The sequence below is a fragment of the Chelon labrosus genome, assembly GCF_963514085.1.
Source record: "Chelon labrosus genome assembly, chromosome: 13".
In the NCBI taxonomy this organism is placed as follows: domain Eukaryota; kingdom Metazoa; phylum Chordata; class Actinopteri; order Mugiliformes; family Mugilidae; genus Chelon; species Chelon labrosus.
Window position 1 is genome coordinate 29,107,210 of NC_140346.1, and position 16,597 is coordinate 29,123,806.

The 16,597-nt window shown below is 45.4% G+C and overlaps 3 protein-coding genes across 5 annotated transcripts; 1 reads left to right on the plus strand and 2 right to left on the minus strand.

The window, feature by feature from the left end:
* Positions 1-143: 143 nt before the first annotated feature.
* On the plus strand, positions 144-1,766 carry LOC311498730 (uncharacterized protein; the record flags this gene model as incomplete). Of its 3 annotated transcripts, none has more annotated exons than XM_084559442.1 (2): positions 144-618; positions 651-1,766. In XM_084559442.1, the coding sequence occupies exon 2, from the start codon at positions 1,122-1,124 to the stop codon at positions 1,764-1,766; it is 645 nt and encodes a 214-aa protein (XP_084415568.1). In that variant the 5' UTR covers positions 144-618; positions 651-1,121. The 3 variants fall into 3 exon arrangements, with proteins under 3 accessions (XP_084415568.1, XP_084415569.1, XP_084415570.1); XM_084559443.1 differs by having other exon boundaries at positions 144-608; XM_084559444.1 differs by having other exon boundaries at positions 144-608; positions 661-1,766.
* On the minus strand, positions 1,421-8,870 carry LOC311498728 (arf-GAP with coiled-coil, ANK repeat and PH domain-containing protein 2). The gene is made up of 22 exons (XM_084559440.1): positions 8,449-8,870; positions 8,309-8,366; positions 7,759-7,878; positions 7,201-7,254; positions 7,067-7,125; positions 6,582-6,765; positions 6,423-6,467; positions 6,251-6,346; positions 6,081-6,155; positions 5,316-5,419; positions 5,180-5,231; positions 4,681-4,781; positions 4,485-4,596; positions 4,081-4,274; positions 3,841-3,910; positions 3,492-3,586; positions 3,336-3,412; positions 3,104-3,258; positions 2,905-3,014; positions 2,348-2,458; positions 2,210-2,271; positions 1,421-2,119 (listed from the first exon to the last, which is right to left on the minus strand). Exons 1-22 carry the CDS (start codon positions 8,499-8,501, stop codon positions 1,929-1,931), a joined length of 2,178 nt encoding a protein of 725 aa, XP_084415566.1. The 5' UTR covers positions 8,502-8,870; the 3' UTR covers positions 1,421-1,928.
* Positions 8,871-9,623: 753 nt separating this feature from the next.
* Positions 9,624-13,617, minus strand: ilkap (integrin-linked kinase-associated serine/threonine phosphatase). Its single transcript, XM_084559441.1, has 10 exons — positions 13,320-13,617; positions 12,422-12,607; positions 12,165-12,285; positions 11,402-11,508; positions 11,228-11,321; positions 11,069-11,156; positions 10,528-10,658; positions 10,297-10,416; positions 9,950-10,031; positions 9,624-9,852 (listed from the first exon to the last, which is right to left on the minus strand). The coding sequence occupies exons 1-10, from the start codon at positions 13,360-13,362 to the stop codon at positions 9,712-9,714; spliced, it is 1,113 nt and encodes a 370-aa protein (XP_084415567.1). The 5' UTR covers positions 13,363-13,617; the 3' UTR covers positions 9,624-9,711.
* Between the last annotated feature and the right edge of the window lie 2,980 nt (positions 13,618-16,597).

Genomic DNA, 16,597 nt, shown 5'->3' on the forward strand with positions numbered 1-16,597 from the left:
GGAACGTTTTGATGTTAGAAGAAGGAAAAATGTTCAGCTGGGTCAGAACGTCACACATCGGTACTGAACAAGAGGAGGAGGAGGAGGAGGTGGGGGAGGAAGAGGCGCTCCAGACTGAAACACTGAGTCAGGGTTTAGGTTGACAGACGTTCAGTGGTTTTATTGATCAGTAGTAACAGCAGTCAGAGTTCAGTCTTCAGGTTTCTGTGTCGATAAAGTTTTTGAAATGTTTGAGGAGCACCTGAACGCAACGTTTTCAACCACTTACAGTTAAAATCCCTTTCTGAAACAAAGTTAAGTTAAAAATTAAAAGAAACATTTACGACTTCCTGACCTCCTTCTCTAAAATAACTACCATCATAAATAAATCAGATCTTAAAGTGTGAGAGTCTTTCCATCTGGTTCCAACATCTGGATCATGTCTCCAAGTCAACAAGCAGCTGTTGATGGTTCTGATCCAGCGGTAGGTAGAGATCCATTAGAGACAGCAGCTGTGACCACATGATGGCGCTGCTGATTTACAGACACACAAACTGAGATCAGATCTCAAGTGCTGGCTGGGGACGCATGTGGAGACACATTTAGATTAAGACCAGGTGGATGGACAGGTGAGACCAGGTGAGACCAGGTGGATGGACAGGGGAGACCAGGTGAGACCAGGTGAGACCAGGTGTTAATACATTAACCTGAACCAGGTCCAGGTCAGTATCAGGTCATTAACAGACTCTAGTCATGTGACCTTCAGGTGATAAAACCCTAAACTCCTCAGCACATTTAGATCTGAACACTCTACGTCTCATCTTTGTCTTTAGATCCATTCATTTAATCTGTCTCCTCTGAACAGCTGTTTCCTATAAACTCAGTATTTCGTCTTGACATCAGTGACGACACAGAATAACAGTTAGTGTCATTTATATCAGTTAAAGGATTAAACACAGACTCATGATAAATACAGCTGATAAATGTCGTTAAACTAGGATGATGCTGCAGAGGCAGATGAAATGAACCTTAAAGCAGGTTCTAAACTGATAAACTCTGACGGGGTTCGTGGTCTTTGAATGCACCACGAGACATGATCTGTGTTCTCCAGGTGAAACCATCACAGAGGTGAAGAGAGGAGCATGAGGAGGAATACGCTGAGAGGAGGCGTCCAGCAGCAGGAGGCGTCCAGCAGCAGGAGGCAGCAGGAGGCGTCCAGCAGCAGGAGGCGTCCAGCAGCAGGAGGCGTCCAGCAGGAGGCGTCCAGCAGCAGGAGGCATCCAGCAGCAGGAGGCGTCCAGCAGCAGGAGGCAGCAGGAGGCGTCCAGCAGCAGGAGGTGTCCAGCAGGAGGCATCCAGCAGGAGGAGGCGTCCAGCAGGAGGAGGCGTCCAGCAGCAGGAGGCGTCCAGCAGCAGGAGGTGTCCAGCAGGAGGCGTCCAGCAGCAGGAGGCAGCAGGAGGCGTCCAGCAGCAGGAGGTGTCCAGCAGGAGGCGTCCAGCAGGAGGAGGCGTCCAGCAGGAGGAGGCGTCCAGCAGCAGGAGGCGTCCAGCAGCAGGAGGTGTCCAGCAGGAGGCGTCCAGCAGCAGGAGGCAGCAGGAGGCGTCCAGCAGCAGGAGGCGTCCAGCAGCAGGAGGCGTCCAGCAGGAGGCGTCCAGCAGCAGGAGGCGTCCAGCAGCAGGAGGCGTCCAGCAGGAGGCGTCCAGCAGCAGGAGGCGTCCAGCAGGAGGCGTCCAGCAGCAGGAGGCGCTCTAGTAACTCAGTCCTGAACCACAGCAGGAAAAACTAACAGATCAAGTCTGGACGTTTCTGCTTCTACAGTTCTTGGTTTATCTCCACGGTTACTGGACAGGAAGTGACATACTGGCCAAACAGGAAGTGACATACTGGCCAAACAGGAAGTAGTCTGAACAGAACGACTTCACTATCACAGCTCAGACGTCAGTTGTGTCTACATGTTTTCACTTTTCTCAACACTGTGTCGGTTATCCCTCCTGTCTCCTCCTCCCTCCTCTTCCTCCTCCTCCTCCTCCTCCTCTTCCTCTCCTCCACGGCTGAACTGCCGCCGGCTCAGTTTGTCGGGATCGTGCGACGCCATGTCGCTGAAGTCTCGGAAGATGTCCTGAAACGTCTCGTCGTCCCCTGAGGATTTAGATCCAGACGTTAGCGGACGGCGGCGGCGGTGCGTTCAGGGTCAGATAAAAAGTTTGGTTTTATCTGAGTCTGACTCACCTACTCCTCCAAAGACTCCCTCCGAGTCTCTCATCTCCTCGTTCATCCTGGCCATCCGCAGCCTCGATCACATCAACAACAACAATTAATCACATCAATCACAAACAACGAATCATCTTCTACAAACTAACGACTCACAGAGTGACGATGTCAGCGTGGGCTGTTTCCACGGCGATGGCCAATGGGTCCTGACCTCGCTCGTCCACAGCGTACTGATTGGCTCCTCTCTTCAGCAGCAGACACACTTGTCTACAGCGGCCAATGAAAATCACCGGATTAAGTTTGATGTGAACAGAGACTGGACCAAGACCAAGGCATGCTACATATCACTGCTAAGCTAACATCCACTACTAGACGTCTGTGTTGTGTTTATTATATGTAGTACCACCATTAGACCACTAGATGGAGACAAAGGACCATGTATTAAACTGAGACACAGGGCTCAGATTCTATCAGTCCAGTCACCATGTGGTTCATAGCTGATGTAGAATCATGTGGATAGACTCTAAAGGACAGAAGATAATAAAACTAGATCAGTTACATTTGTTGTCAGTTGGTTTAGGATTTGATGAAATATTGAGACAGAAGAAGAAACTCTGACATGATGACTGAGAACTTTAAAGTTTGTCTCTGTTAGCTGAGGTTAGCTGAGGTTAGCTGAGATTAGCTGAGGACTGTCCCTCTTATTTCGTTACCCGGTATGTCCAGCCGTGGCGGCGGCGTGCAGCGCCCCCTGTCCTCTCAGGTCTCGGTGGTTGACGTTGGCGCCGTTGAGCAGCAGGAGCTCGCAGGCCGACAGCGACCCCTGCAGGAAAGCTGCCGTCATTAAAACGCTCCGACGCTGACACCATCAGGTCAAACCAGGAACTACAACACCCGTGTTATATGTTTTACCCCGACGGCGGCTCCGATCAGCGCTGTGCGCCCGCCCTCCTCGCTGATGCTCCTGTTGATCTCCGCCCCCTCGGCCAACGCCGCTGCCATGGCAACCAGGTCACCCACCACAGAGGCCTGATACAGACGCAGCCCGGCCTCGTCCTTACGGCGCTCTGAAACAATCAAACAAACTCGTTGTCGCTGTTTTACCTCGACAGGAAGTAGTTTAAGGACAAAGACGGCGACTTACGAGCTCCGTCCGAGCTGCTGCTCTGCACGAATCTCTTCTCCACGTACTTCTCCTTGATCCACGACTCCTTCTCGGCCCTGAAACAAACAAACAAGCTCCACATGAACGTTCACGCTCTGATGGGACGTCTCAGTGACGAGGGGGACGCCGTCTCACCGCGGACTGTCTGCTCTGGGTTTGACTCGTCCCTCTTCTGAACATCGAGCCTCGTAAATCTGGTTCATGACGTCGTTTCCCAAAACACACAGCAGCTGAAGAAGAAGAGGAAGAAGAGGAAGATGTCTCTATGAAGGTGGACATCTTTATACTGTCTATGGTTCATCTTGATATGAAATAAAGAAAAGCAATAAATCTTCTATTAATATTAATATTTATCACTTTCTTTAAAGAACGACTGAAACTGTTTATTGATCAGATAGTTTCAGATCCACAGAGGTGAGCTGACGTCTTCAGATCAGGTGAGACATGGATTTAAAGACAGTCAGACAGTTTTCTACGTTGGTACCTTCAGCTGTTCGGCCTCCCAGGAGTCCAGAGTGAGAGATCGCACCTTGGACAGGTGGACGCCCAGACTCCTGCAGAGGAAAGGTTTCAGATGAGAGTTGATGTGGTTATGTTACGTCTGACTGGTCTGCTGAACACCAACCAACCAGGGACGATTCTCATAAACCACTTCAGTAAATATGATAAATGACCAGAGGAGGCCAGGTAAACTAGTCCTGTTGGACCCTGGAGGCTTCCGTACCTGTGGATGCCGGAGCACTCGATGCACATGGTCACGCCCAGGTTGATGGAGGCCCAGCGAGGCTCCTCCTCCCCGCAGTCACAGCACCTCTGGTTCCCGGGGCCCCTCAGGGCCACGGCGAGCACGGCAGGCCTCTGGGCGGGGGGGCCCGGAGAGGCTTCACCTCCACTCAGGAGAGGGGGGAGCTCTTTAGGCTGCAGATGAAGAGGTTAGCCAGTAAAAATGAACAGTTAAGTATCTGTACAGTAAATATGAAGCTACAGCTACACAGTGATTAGCTTAGCTTAGCTTAGCTTAGCATACAGACTTGAAGGAGAGGGAACTGCTAGCCTGGCTCTGTGCAGCAGCTCTTAAAGGCCCTGTCCTCCTCTGATGAGGACGTCCAGGTGGTTGCGTGGACGTACCTGTGTGAGCTGAGGCTCGGCTCTCTCTCTGTACGCCAGGTCGATGCTGCCCTGCAGAGCGCTGAGCCACGCCTGCTTCAGCTGCTCCGAGTCGGCCTGCAGAGCGCAGCACCTGGAACGAAGGAGCAGCAGCAGAGTCGGTCACTTCACCCGACACGACTCATCGCACCCACAGACGTTTGATCACTGGTCTTACTTCTGAACGGAGAGCAGCTCGAAGCAGAAGCGCCGGTCGACGTGCTCCAGAGATTTGACGGCGCACAGTCGGAGATCCTCAAACAGAACCATGGGCTCCTCCTGCAACATGCATTCATCTGTTCATCTATTCATCTATTCATCTATTCATCTATTCATCTGTCAAGACTCTGGCGCCATGAGGAGGAATACAGCTCTGATTTTTAGATTATTTCACATTGAGTCAATAAAAGCAGTTATCTGTTAGCAGCTCCTGTTTATTAAAACATTGTGGTTAAAAGCTACAAATCTAATTAAAAAATAAAGTTTTGTGAGTCTGAAACTAAAATCTAAAAGCTTGATAATGTTTTGAAACTGAATTCTGTACATTTTATTATATAATATGTAGAGTTTATTCTTAGCAGCAGATCAAGTCTGATTCATGCTGCGTTCACAGAGACCTGGGTCAGCGTTGAAGTGTTGCTCAAGTCGACTAAACTAAATCAGACGTTGAGTTTTACCTTATGTGACTTCCTGTAGATGAGCTGGTTGTCTCTGATGATAAACCAGCATCTGAAACAGGTTTAAATATTTAAATGTCGTTAACGAAGAAGAAACGATCTGAGACGTTACGACGAGGATGAAACGCGTCTGAACCTCTTCCAGGTTTTAGATTTCCTCCGGGACCGTTTGAACAGGTAACCCTGGATGGTGACGTCGCTGCCGGGACACGGGCCGACCATCGGCTCACCTGAGGCGTCCTGGACGGACAGAGACAGGAAGTGAACACCTTGATGAGACACGTTTAAATGAACAGGAAGAAATTGTTAGAATTAGTATTTAATTTTATGGTCGATCCATTTAACAACAGAATAAAATGATTCTCAGTTAGTTTTTAATAATCGATGAATTGACAAGACGCTACATATTTACTGCAGTGAGGCAGAAAACTGTAGACCTTTAAGACTTGAATAAAAAATAATAATATTCAATTATTATAAACATAATAAAATAAATAAAAATGATAAATAATTAACATTTATTTAATTAAATACAATAGCGCAAAATTACATAATAATAAAATAACAAAATCATCTAAAATAATGAATGAATATAAAACGAAATGATAAAAAATAAAAAATGAAATTCAAGATAAGATCATCTAATCCTTTAATTATCACACAGTGGGATAAATAAATAAAATAAATAAATAAAATAATAAATAAATAAAATAATGAATGAATAAATAAATAAAATAAATAAATAAAATAAATAAATAAAATAATAAATAAAATAATGAATGAATAAATAAATAAATAAAATAAATAAATAAATAAATAAAACAATGAATGAATGAATGAATGAATAAAACAATGAATGAATAAATAAATAAAATAATAAATAAATGAATGTCTGTCTCACCCTCTGCTGGACCAGCAGGTGTCTGTTCTCCAGCTCCTTCCTTTTAGCGACGCACTCGGTCGACAGCTGCGACAACTGAAGAGCAGACACAGAGACACCTGTCAGTCCAAACTGAGGACACAGAACGACCGAGCAGGTGCAGTGAAGGCAGAGAGGTCAAAGGTCAGGACCTGCGCCGCCATCGTCTTCATGGCGGGCTCCAGGTCCCTGAGCAGGTCGAAGCCTTGGTGGAAGAAGGTGAACTGAGCGTGGACGAAGGAGAAAACCTGAGGACATGGACACGTGTCAGACGAGACCCAGGGCGAAAGACGCCGTCACTCGTCTCCTAATAAATGAACTCACCGAGTTTAAGACGTCGATCTTCTGCTGAGTCTTGAACGTGTTGAGCTGAAAAACAGAACACCCAGAGGTTCATGTAGGTAACAGCACCGTCCTCCTGGTCCTGACGTGTCTCTGGGTCCTACCTGCAGACAGTGTCCAGGGCAAAGTGCTGGGTCCTACCTGCAGACAGTAATCCAGGGCAAAGTGCTGGTGGCATTTACGCGTGGCGAGCAGCAGGTGACTCGCCCGCTCGGCCTCGCCGGCTTTATGTCGAGACACCTGAGCGTTCTTCACCGCCGCCGTCTCCAGGTCGTCCCCGATACGAACAAACTCCCTCCTGGTCTCAGCCAGCTGGGGTAGGAACCTCAGAGACACAGACGCCACCTTCATCATCACCTTCATCATCATCATCACCTTCATCATCACCATCATCATCATCATCATCATCACCACCATCATCATCACCACCACCATCACCACCATCATCATCATCATCATCATCACCACCTTCATCATCATCACCACCACCATCACCACCATCATCACCTTCATCATCATCATCATCAATTAAAGTAAATACAATAAATAAGATGATGAAATAAAATAACATGAGGAAAGACATTAGATAATTAGAAACACAATAAAATAAATAGTGCTGAACGTACTGAGAGCAGAGGTTGGTCAGCTGATGGCCGATGGCTCTCTGCGTCTGATCGAACAACATCTGAAAGAGATGATCTGAGGATCAGTCAGGACTCGGTTAGAGAACATTTCTGTGACTGAATCAACGTGGCCTCACCGTGTGGAAGCTGACCATCTCCTGCAGACCCTGGTGGAACTGGTTCAGGCAGCTCTGACAGGAAGGAAACAGGAAGTCAGTCAGAAACAGGAAGCTACAGGAAGCTAGCTACAGAGCTAACAGCTGGCTACAGAGCTATCAGCTGGCTACAGAGCTAGCTACAGGAAGCTAGCAGCTGGCTACAGAGCTAGCTACAGAGCTATCAGCTGGCTACAGAGCTAGCTACGGAGCTAGCAGCTGGCTACAGAGCTAGCTACGGAGCTAGCAGCTGGCTACAGGGAGCTAGCAGCTGGCTACAGGGAGCTAGCAGCTGGCTACAGAGCTAGCAGCTGGCTACAGAGCTAGCTACAGAGCTATCAGCTGGCTACAGAGCTAGCTACGGAGCTAGCAGCTGGCTACAGAGCTAGCTACGGAGCTAGCAGCTGGCTACAGGGAGCTAGCAGCTGGCTACAGGGAGCTAGCAGCTGGCTACAGAGCTAGCAGCTGGCTACAGAGCTAGCTACAGAGCTAGCAGCTAGCTACAGAGCCTTTAACGTGCTTGTGGTTAGCGTCCCGTACCGTGATGACGGGGTCCCTCTGGTGGCAGGTGGAGAGCTCCGCCAGGCCGCTCAGGAACAGCTGATTGGCTGCGCTGTACGCTTGCCCCGCCTCCACCATCTTCCCGCTCAGCTTCATCACCTGATTGGTCGCAGACAGAGGTCAGCAGTAGACACAGTACCAGCTAATAGTAGTAGCAATACCCAGTGATAGTAGTACAGTAGTAGTACTATCAATAGTCACTACTACAGTACTGTAGTATTCGTACCTTGTCCAGTTGTAATAGTATCAGTACTATAGTATTGTAGTATTTGTACCTTGTAGTATCAGTAGTAGTATCAGTAGTACAGTATTGTAGTATTTGTACCTTGTCCAGTTGTAATAGTATCAGTAGTATCAGAGGTAGTATCAGTACTATAGTACTGTAGTATTTGTACCTTGTCCAGTTGTAGTAGTATCATTAGTACAGTGTTTTAGTATCAGTAGTAGTATCAGTACTATAGTACTGTAGTATTTGTACCTTGTCCAGTTGTAATAGTATCAGTACTATAGAGTATTGTAGTATTTGTACCTTGTCCAGTTGAGCCTCCAGCAGAGTAACATCGCCCTCAAACTGATCCAGAGTCAGTCTGAACAAAATAAATGAAGAATCATCAGGACCTCTGCACATGCGCAGTGTGAGAGATGCTCTAGGTGTTAGTTGGTACTTACCTGAACTCAGGTGAGTCCTTCACGCACTCCTCAAAGTCCAGCAGGGAGTCCATGACGTCTGCAGCGGCCCCCCTGTTACTGTCACCGAGTCCAGCTGTTGATAAAGTTTATTGAAGCCTCTTCATCCTGCCTGTTAGCCCGTTAGCCTGTTAGCCCGTTAGCCTGTTAGCCTGTTAGCCCGTTAGCTCAGCTGCAGCATCCGCTCCGCTCTCACTCCGATGATTCATTTCTCTCATTAAACTCTGCACACGAAGCGGGAAAGCGGACACCAGTCTTCTTCTACGGGCCTAATCGGTAGTTTCACGTCGGGCCTGTCCCGCATGTTGGCGCGGTTTGGACAGAAGTCTTAATAAACGCAGTTAAGGGTGTTTTCAGTCTAACAGCTGTCTTTGCATCCTGCTGTTGTTGTACTTGTTGCTAACCGACAGCTTCCGCCATACATCCGGTTAGTTTGGCTGAGAACCAGACCGTGGAGGGGCAGCGACCCCCTGCGACAGCGACACCCTGCGGTCAAGAGTGGAACTACACCTACAGCCTCAACTATGATAAATGATTAAGAAATAAACTTAGTTTCCTGAACTAAAACGTTAATCTACTAATCACAGCAGTAAACATTTAGGTTTTATATGTAGTTATATGTTATAAAATACACATTTATAATATATATTTGGAAAATAATAAATAATGTGGCTCCTACAGAATTATGTTGTTAATATGTTGCAGGTCACAATTTAAAATAATTATTTGTCATGAATTAATGTTTTTTTTTTTGTTGTTTTAAAGCCATAAACCAATTAACTTTTAACTTCCCTTTTATTAAAATATTACTATTTTTCAAACTTAAAGATTTGGAAAGTTTCTTTACAAAACAATATATTAAAATATTATTAATATTAATAAATAATGAATGGCTGAGTTTGACTTCCTCAAATGAAAAATGGTTAATTTATTTAAACCTTTTAAACTATAAATGTCTCACTGCAGTACCGACACTGTGGAGTGACTCTTTAACACTTTCTATTTATCTTTTTATATTTAATTTCATATTTTTCCAGTTTCTTAACCTTTCTCTGTATTTTTTTCCTGTTTTAAATTATTTACATGTTCTGTTAAATATTATTATTACAATAACAAGCTGAGGTTAAAACAAAATAAAACCTCATTCACCGCCATCGTAAAGAAAAAGGTTTTATTGGAAAACATGCAACGAGCAGACGTCAGACAGTCAGATATGTGATGATGAGGACGACGATGAAGAAGAGTTCAGTAGCCAATAGAAACCAGGATCACGGTGACGTTGTCGGCGCAGCCTCGTCTCACCGCCTCGCTGGCCAACTGCTGGCAAGCGGCTTCAAAGCGTAATTCGTCCTCCGTTAGCCCCGACCTCTGCTCCACGCTCCCCTCCTGCAGGGGGGGAGACAGAAGGGGGAGAGAGAGAGGGGGGTTAGAGCTGGATTCACCTGGAGAAGGTGTTTCTGTTAAAGGGACAGTGAGTCTTCACCTGGAGGACGTGGAGGACGAACTTGACGGCTTCATCGGCTGAAAACACTTTGAACAAACCGTCACAGGCCAGAATGATGAACCTGCAGAGAGACAGACGTCAACAGAGGACACGTTAACACCTGTCTCATGTCCACAGAAGGTCTTTATAACCAACCTGGACAGAACAATAACCCAACAGGTGAATAACCAGAGCAGCTGTCGGTGCAGAACTCATTCACTTTACTTCAGTCAAACACTTGAACTTAAAGAAATAAATAAATCTATCTTCATTTAAAGATCTGATATTGATTCAGGCTAGTGGTTGTTAGCGGTGACAGGCGACCAATCAGCAGCCAGTGTTCTTGCCTGTCATTGGCTGTGAGCTGACACCTCCTCAGGTCGGGGGTTGAAATGACTCCACAGCGTTTGTACTGACCGTCGCCGATAGAGCGAGACACCTCGAGGACACCGAGCACCCGGCCGTCCCTGCAGGAGACACAGAGAGAGACAGAGACATGTCCACGTTAGACTGGACGTGTGTCCCGCTAAGTCACAGCTACAGGACAGAGAGGAGAGTTAAAGGCGGAGGGTGAGGACCTGACGGTGCCTCCTGCTCTCTGGATCCTCATCCTCTCCTCATAGATGGTCGGGTTGTGTTCTTTACTCAGAGCCAGCGTCACCGACCTCCTCGGTCCGTCTGCAGACGCCTCCATCCGACACAGCACCGCCTGCAGACGCAGAGACACCGTCCAGATCAGGATCACACGAAGAGTTAAGTTTCATCTCCATCGTCAGAGCAGAAAACATTCATCACCAGTCAGTCAGCCAGCTGACGCCCTGACTGGTGACGTTACAGTAAAGATCAGATCAGAAGTTAAACAGGTTTCATTTAGGAGACGACAGCATCTTATTAAAAACAAATGTAATGTTTTAGTCTGAGATCATTATTATCAGAGTAAGGATTCAAAGCAGCTTCATGCACAAACAGATCAGCTTCAAGGTTTTTCAAAGTCCTGAAAGTCGACAGAGAGAAGAAACACACGAGCCAATATTACATATCAGAGAGGAGCTACAGTACGCGCATTCATTCTGGGTTTAAGTCTTAGTCTGTGTCTGATCTGAACGAAGCCCGGCTCACCCTGCTGTCTCCCAGGTTGGCCACGTACACCATGTCGTCCACCACCAGCACACATGTGGCCGTCGAGCCGTCCTTCCACGCCGGCTTCCTGTTCACAGAGACATGAGTGGACGTTCTCTACGGTATAGGGGACGGTGTCTCGGTGAGATCAAGTCTTACTGGCTGGACGCTTTCTTCAGGAAGTCTTCGTCCGTCTGCCGGAACGTGTCCAGGAGACACTTCTTAATCAGCTTGTCCACATTTTCAACGTCTCCTGAAACAGCAGAGACTTAAACTAATCAAAAACAAGCCGAGACATTTATCTATTTATTTATTTATTTATCATCCTCTCACCGCTGGGGAACTTCTTGGCCAGATTGTGGTGAAGATGTTCGGCGGCGAAGCGAGAGGCTCGAGCGCCGCCGTGACCGTCAAACACGGCGAAGTATGAGACTCGAGACCTGAGGGACGAAGACACACAAAGAGACATGATGTCCAACGAACTGATCCTGTTATTCATTAATATTTAAGAGTTCAATGTGACTCAATGATGAACTGTTCCAAACGGTTTTAATCTAAAATCACATTATCTGCAGAAACACCCACTGGCCACTTTATTAGGTACACCTTGTCAGTACTTGGTTTGTCTCCAGACCTGATTTAAATCTTGGGGACACAGATTCACTAAACATTCCTCAGAGAGTTTGGTTCATGTCGATGAGAATCATCCTGAAGTTTCTCTGCTGAGGCCTGAAGGACGTTTGAGTTTAAGAATCTCATCTGAGATGATTTTATCTTTGAGACGTGGATCGTTATCCTGCAGGACGTGTCCAGAAGTCTGGAGTCCGTCTGGTGGGAACTGAATAAAGAACCAGAAAAGATCTGAAGGAGAAGGAGGAGGAGAAGACATCCAGAGAACAGCTGCTCTGTCTCTGTCCTTCAGAAACATCAACAACACTCGTTCCTCAGTCTGATTCGGTTCAACCTTCAGCAGACAGTCTTAGGTGTACCTAATAAAGTGGCCAGTGAGTGTTTATGGATGTATTTTAACAGTTGATGATGTTGTAGTTCCTGGTGCGTCCCGTCGGGGGCAGTGTTGGGTCACTGAGGGTCTTACACGGGTCGGGGCAGCGGCGGCGTCAGACAGACGCTCAGGTCCGGAAGCATCACATGAGCGTCCTGCATCTCCTCCCGCTCGCCACGCCTCGCCGCCACGTAGCCCTTGAGCACGGGCAGTCCTGCAGAACCAACAGAACCAACAGAACCACACAGAGTGAGTCCAGCTTCCTCTACTTCTTCTTCTGCGTGTTTCCATCTACGTCTCTGATTGGAGGAAAAGAAGCAAACAAACATTGTGGATGAACAGCTGAAGACCTTCTTTACAAACTTTCTTGATCTCGCCTCGCTCCTCTTCCTCCTTCTTCTTCTCTCTTCTATCAGACGGACTCTCTTCATCTTCTCGTTTCCTTTTTAATCGTTTCTCCTCCTCTTCCTCATCCTCCTCCTCCTCCCTTTCTTCTTCTTCTTCTTCAGGAGTCGGCGATGAAGCTGAACCTGGACCTGAAGAAGAAACAGATCAGATGAGACTTTACAACCATAACATTATGACCACCTGTCTGGACTCCTCTATCTCTCTCTCTCTCTGTCTGTGACTTTATCATCGGGTCGTCTACGTCCTGCTTCAGACTGAGAGCTGGAGCCTCCATGGACTGACAGGAGCCATGACAACCAGATAATCATAATGTTATGGCTGATCATCTCCTAAAATCCTGTCAGTCAAATACAAGAACACCTCACCAGGAGAACCTTTACTCATGTTTTTAAATGTAATTAAAGAGTTGTTATCATCTTCTATTCTTCAAAGTCTTTATTTAATCTCCACAAACTGGAATAAAACATATTCCATCTCTAACAATCATTACTCATTCATCAGCTCATTTATTTAGTTTATAGAGTTAGTGAAGGTGATTAATATGAGGTTCAGATTATTCTCATGTGTGACAAAGAGAAGCTAAAAAATATCTGACTCATTAAAAACATCACTCAGTGTTTAGCTCTTTAGCTAACTAGCTAGCTGTCACATACAGCCCCTGATCAGGTGGAATAAAAACTACAGAATCATTCAGTTAATCTTCACAACATCCTGGTTCTCGTTCGTCTGTAAATAAAGCTAATGCTAACGCTAGCTCATTCAAAGCTCTTACACCTTTAGCATGACGGGGCGAGGCTAGTTAAGCTAGCTGTCGGTACCGACACATCCCCGTCCACTCACCGGAGGTCTGTGTCGGTTCTGGCAGGTCGTCAAACAGGTCCATTCTGTTGTGTTAGCAACAAGCTAACTAGCCTAGCTACCGGAGCTAGCTTGCTGCACCGGCTCTTCTTCGTCCCTTAGTTTCAGTGAATGTTTCCGCTAACAGTTCACTAAACGGTAGAAACCGGAAACCGAGAGATTTATTGACACGGACCAAGCTGGTCAAAAAGTCCGCTAGTGAATAAATTCATTTAATTTAAATACAGAGACGCTAACGGTGAGCTCCAATACCAGGACTAGCTAACAGTTAGCAGCAACGGCTATTTCCGGCCGCAGCTTTCAAAACAAAAGTCACGAATTACGCGGAAATTATACCGGAAGTAGATTAAAGAAGACTAGCTTCAATAGAAGCTGTGACTTAAATTAGTGTCAATATAAAATGTATTTAATCTTTAATATAACACATCTATCTATCTATCTTGACTCTGATTGGAATTCATGAAACATTTATGATAGTTTTTCTTTGTAATCTAATGACTTGTTGTCATGTTGTTGTTCATTATATCTTGCTGTTGTCATGAAGTGTCAGCGTCAAATACAATGAAATGTACTTTGTTGATGTTGATGTTGTTCTAAGTTAAAAAGAAAACTGTGTGCAGTAAATTACCATAAATGTCAAGTCATCAAATTTGACACACAAATAAAACATAGAATTGTCTGACTATCATGTCATAACCATGAGGACATGTTCCATCTGAAGGAAGCATAATTCTGTCAATCAGCACATGACACCTGTTGATGCTAAAGCTTTTATTGAAGACACAGAGTCTGATAAATGAGCTGGATGACTGAAAGGCTGCAGTGCAATGCAGTGTTTGACGTTGTTGTACTTTAACAGAAGCTAGCAGGAAGAAAACAGGATCAACACCAGCATCATTTTCTACCGTGACCAATGAATGACAACAACGCCTGAAGGAAGAAGAGCAGAGACGCTGCAGTTATATGCCCAATGATGCCAGAAACTTCTGCGTCCCATCGGGAGGGAGGAAGTTCAGGTCTCCTCCCACCACCATGAAGCCCTGCACACAGGTAAACACAGTAGTCTGTCTGAAACTACATGCATACCTGTCAAGTATCCCGTTTTGGCATTTTTTGGTATTTTACCCTTCTTTCCCGCCGTCCTCCCGTATTAGTATTTTCCCGTAAATCTCCCGTATTTTAACCTGCGTTATTAAAAAATAATAATACCCCAGGCCGGGCGGAGTGAAAAAAAAAAAAACATTCCCAGTCTGAGCTCTGTCAATGGCCTCGCGATAACTGCCACCTGCAGTAGCCTACTACCATGGGTGCAGATCCCAGGGGGGATGGGGGGGACATGTCCCCCCCAATTTGTGAAAAACATGAATTGTCCCCCCCAATAAAAATTATTCGAAATTGAACAAATGTATTTTCAGACTTCACATTCTTCACATTTTACATTCACATCTAAAAAGAAATGATTGGTATGGTGCCATGGTATGAGTTGCATACCGACAAAAAACAAAAATCACTTTTGTGTCCCCCCCAATCCTGACATCGGATCTACACCCCTGCCTACTACCATAGAAATAAAAGGGAAGATGCCGGACTTTTGTGCTGCATATGGCTATAAACTTAAACTATAACAACTTTCAGTCATACTGATACTACGGCACCAGGCCGGTATTTAGTTATATGCTACTACTACATTGTGTGATTTTTACAAACTTGTGCAAGCAGCCTCACCATACCTGCCAACATTGAACTATGAAAAAGAGGGAGATTTTCTGGGGAAGCGGAAATGTGCTACAACGTACGTCCCGAAATGACTCTACAGCTTCTTGGAGGCAAATATGTGTAATTTTATTCGCAATAAAATACAATATATTATACATACAATAATAACAGAAAACCTTGCTGTCAAAAATTTCAGTTTTTAAACCACACACATACTAATATAAATGTTCCGCACAATCGGAGTTTGTGTTTATTTGAGTTTATTTGAGTGGAAAATTTGAATTATGTCCATTAGATTTTGAACGTAAAACAGGTTATGTTATGTTAACAAAAACCTATTATTTTATTTTATTCTGACATTCGTAACGAAACAAGAAAATAAACTCGCCGATTTAAGGTATTTTAATTATGTATGTATGCCTTGTCCCCGATTGACGTTCGTCATATAGAAGCTGCATTCCCCTGTACCAAGATGGCGGTTCTGTTGACGCATTCGTTCCAATAGACCGTGGTAGTCAACGCGACTTCTAGTGTTTATTTCTATGGCCTACTACAGGTACTGTGGGTGGCAGTCGTCGCGAGGTTAGTGTGTGACGTCAGATGATGAGTGATAGCGCGAGAAAAAAAAAGAAAAAAACAGAGATGGATGATGGACGCCACGACAGAGAAGGCACTCCTGCCAAAAAACCAAAACCCTCATGTAAATCTGATTAATCCAGGTGTGTCTGATTACCGTTGTCGTGACTACAGAGGTCAGGCACACCTGGATTAATCAATTTGTCCAATAATGGCAGACAGGACAACAATGGAGTTGGCTGAAGTTCAGGAAGTAGTGCAGCTGTGCATAAAGCCAATTGTAGTTTATAAGTGGTTGACAAGTGGTGATTTTAGATTTCTTGTACACCTGTCTTAAAATGTAAGGGTTACTGGAGCCTTGTTGGGGTGGTGGGACAGCTCGCGGCGGGCGCCGGAAAATTTCCCTTATTTTCAAATCCAAAACTTGACAGGTATGTACATGGACCATGCATGTGGTAATAGATACCACTTAGAGTCCACTAAGAGCTAGTGGGCTGGTAGTAACAGATTGTAACAGGTAGTAACAGGTAGTAACAGGTAGTAACGTGTAGTAACAGGTAGTAATGTGTAGTAACGTGTAGTAACATGTAGTAACATGTAGTAACTGTAAACAGACTCACATTGTAATAGTTGATATTTCCCTGTGTGAAGCTCAGTCCTTCAGGAAGAGGTATTGGCAACCCGTCATCAAACCAGGCTACACACACACACACACACACACACACACACACACACACACACACACACACACACACACACACACACACATTATAATCCAGTTTAATCTCTAAAATATCAACCATGCCAGTTAATTGTCTTTGTTAATGCTTACTCTTTATGTAGTTTTTAATATTCCGTTTAAGGCCCTTGTTCACAGCCCACTTCTACAGAAACACATCACACACACTGTTACTGTCATCAGCATTATTACTGAGAAATGTGTTAGATTCATTACTGAACTGTTGTCT

What these genes read in the sequence shown, in the direction of transcription:
- LOC311498728 (XM_084559440.1), bottom strand. Translation starts at nt 8,501, where the DNA reads ATGGACTCCCTGCTGGACTTTGAGGAGTGCGTGAAGGACTCACCTGAG. An exon ending in TGATCGGAGCCGCCGTCGGG is followed by an intron (nt 3,015 to 3,103) that starts GTAAAACATATA and finishes GCTTTCCTGCAG; the next exon opens with GGGTCGCTGTCGGCCTGCGA. An exon ending in GGGAGTCTTTGGAGGAGTAG is followed by an intron (nt 2,120 to 2,209) that starts GTGAGTCAGACT and finishes CTAAATCCTCAG; the next exon opens with GGGACGACGAGACGTTTCAG.
- ilkap (XM_084559441.1), bottom strand. Translation starts at nt 13,362, where the DNA reads ATGGACCTGTTTGACGACCTGCCAGAACCGACACAGACCTCCG. An exon ending in AGAACCGACACAGACCTCCG is followed by an intron (nt 12,608 to 13,319) that starts GTGAGTGGACGG and finishes TTTCTTCTTCAG; the next exon opens with GTCCAGGTTCAGCTTCATCG. An exon ending in CCAACCTGGGAGACAGCAGG is followed by an intron (nt 10,659 to 11,068) that starts GTGAGCCGGGCT and finishes CTGCGTCTGCAG; the next exon opens with GCGGTGCTGTGTCGGATGGA.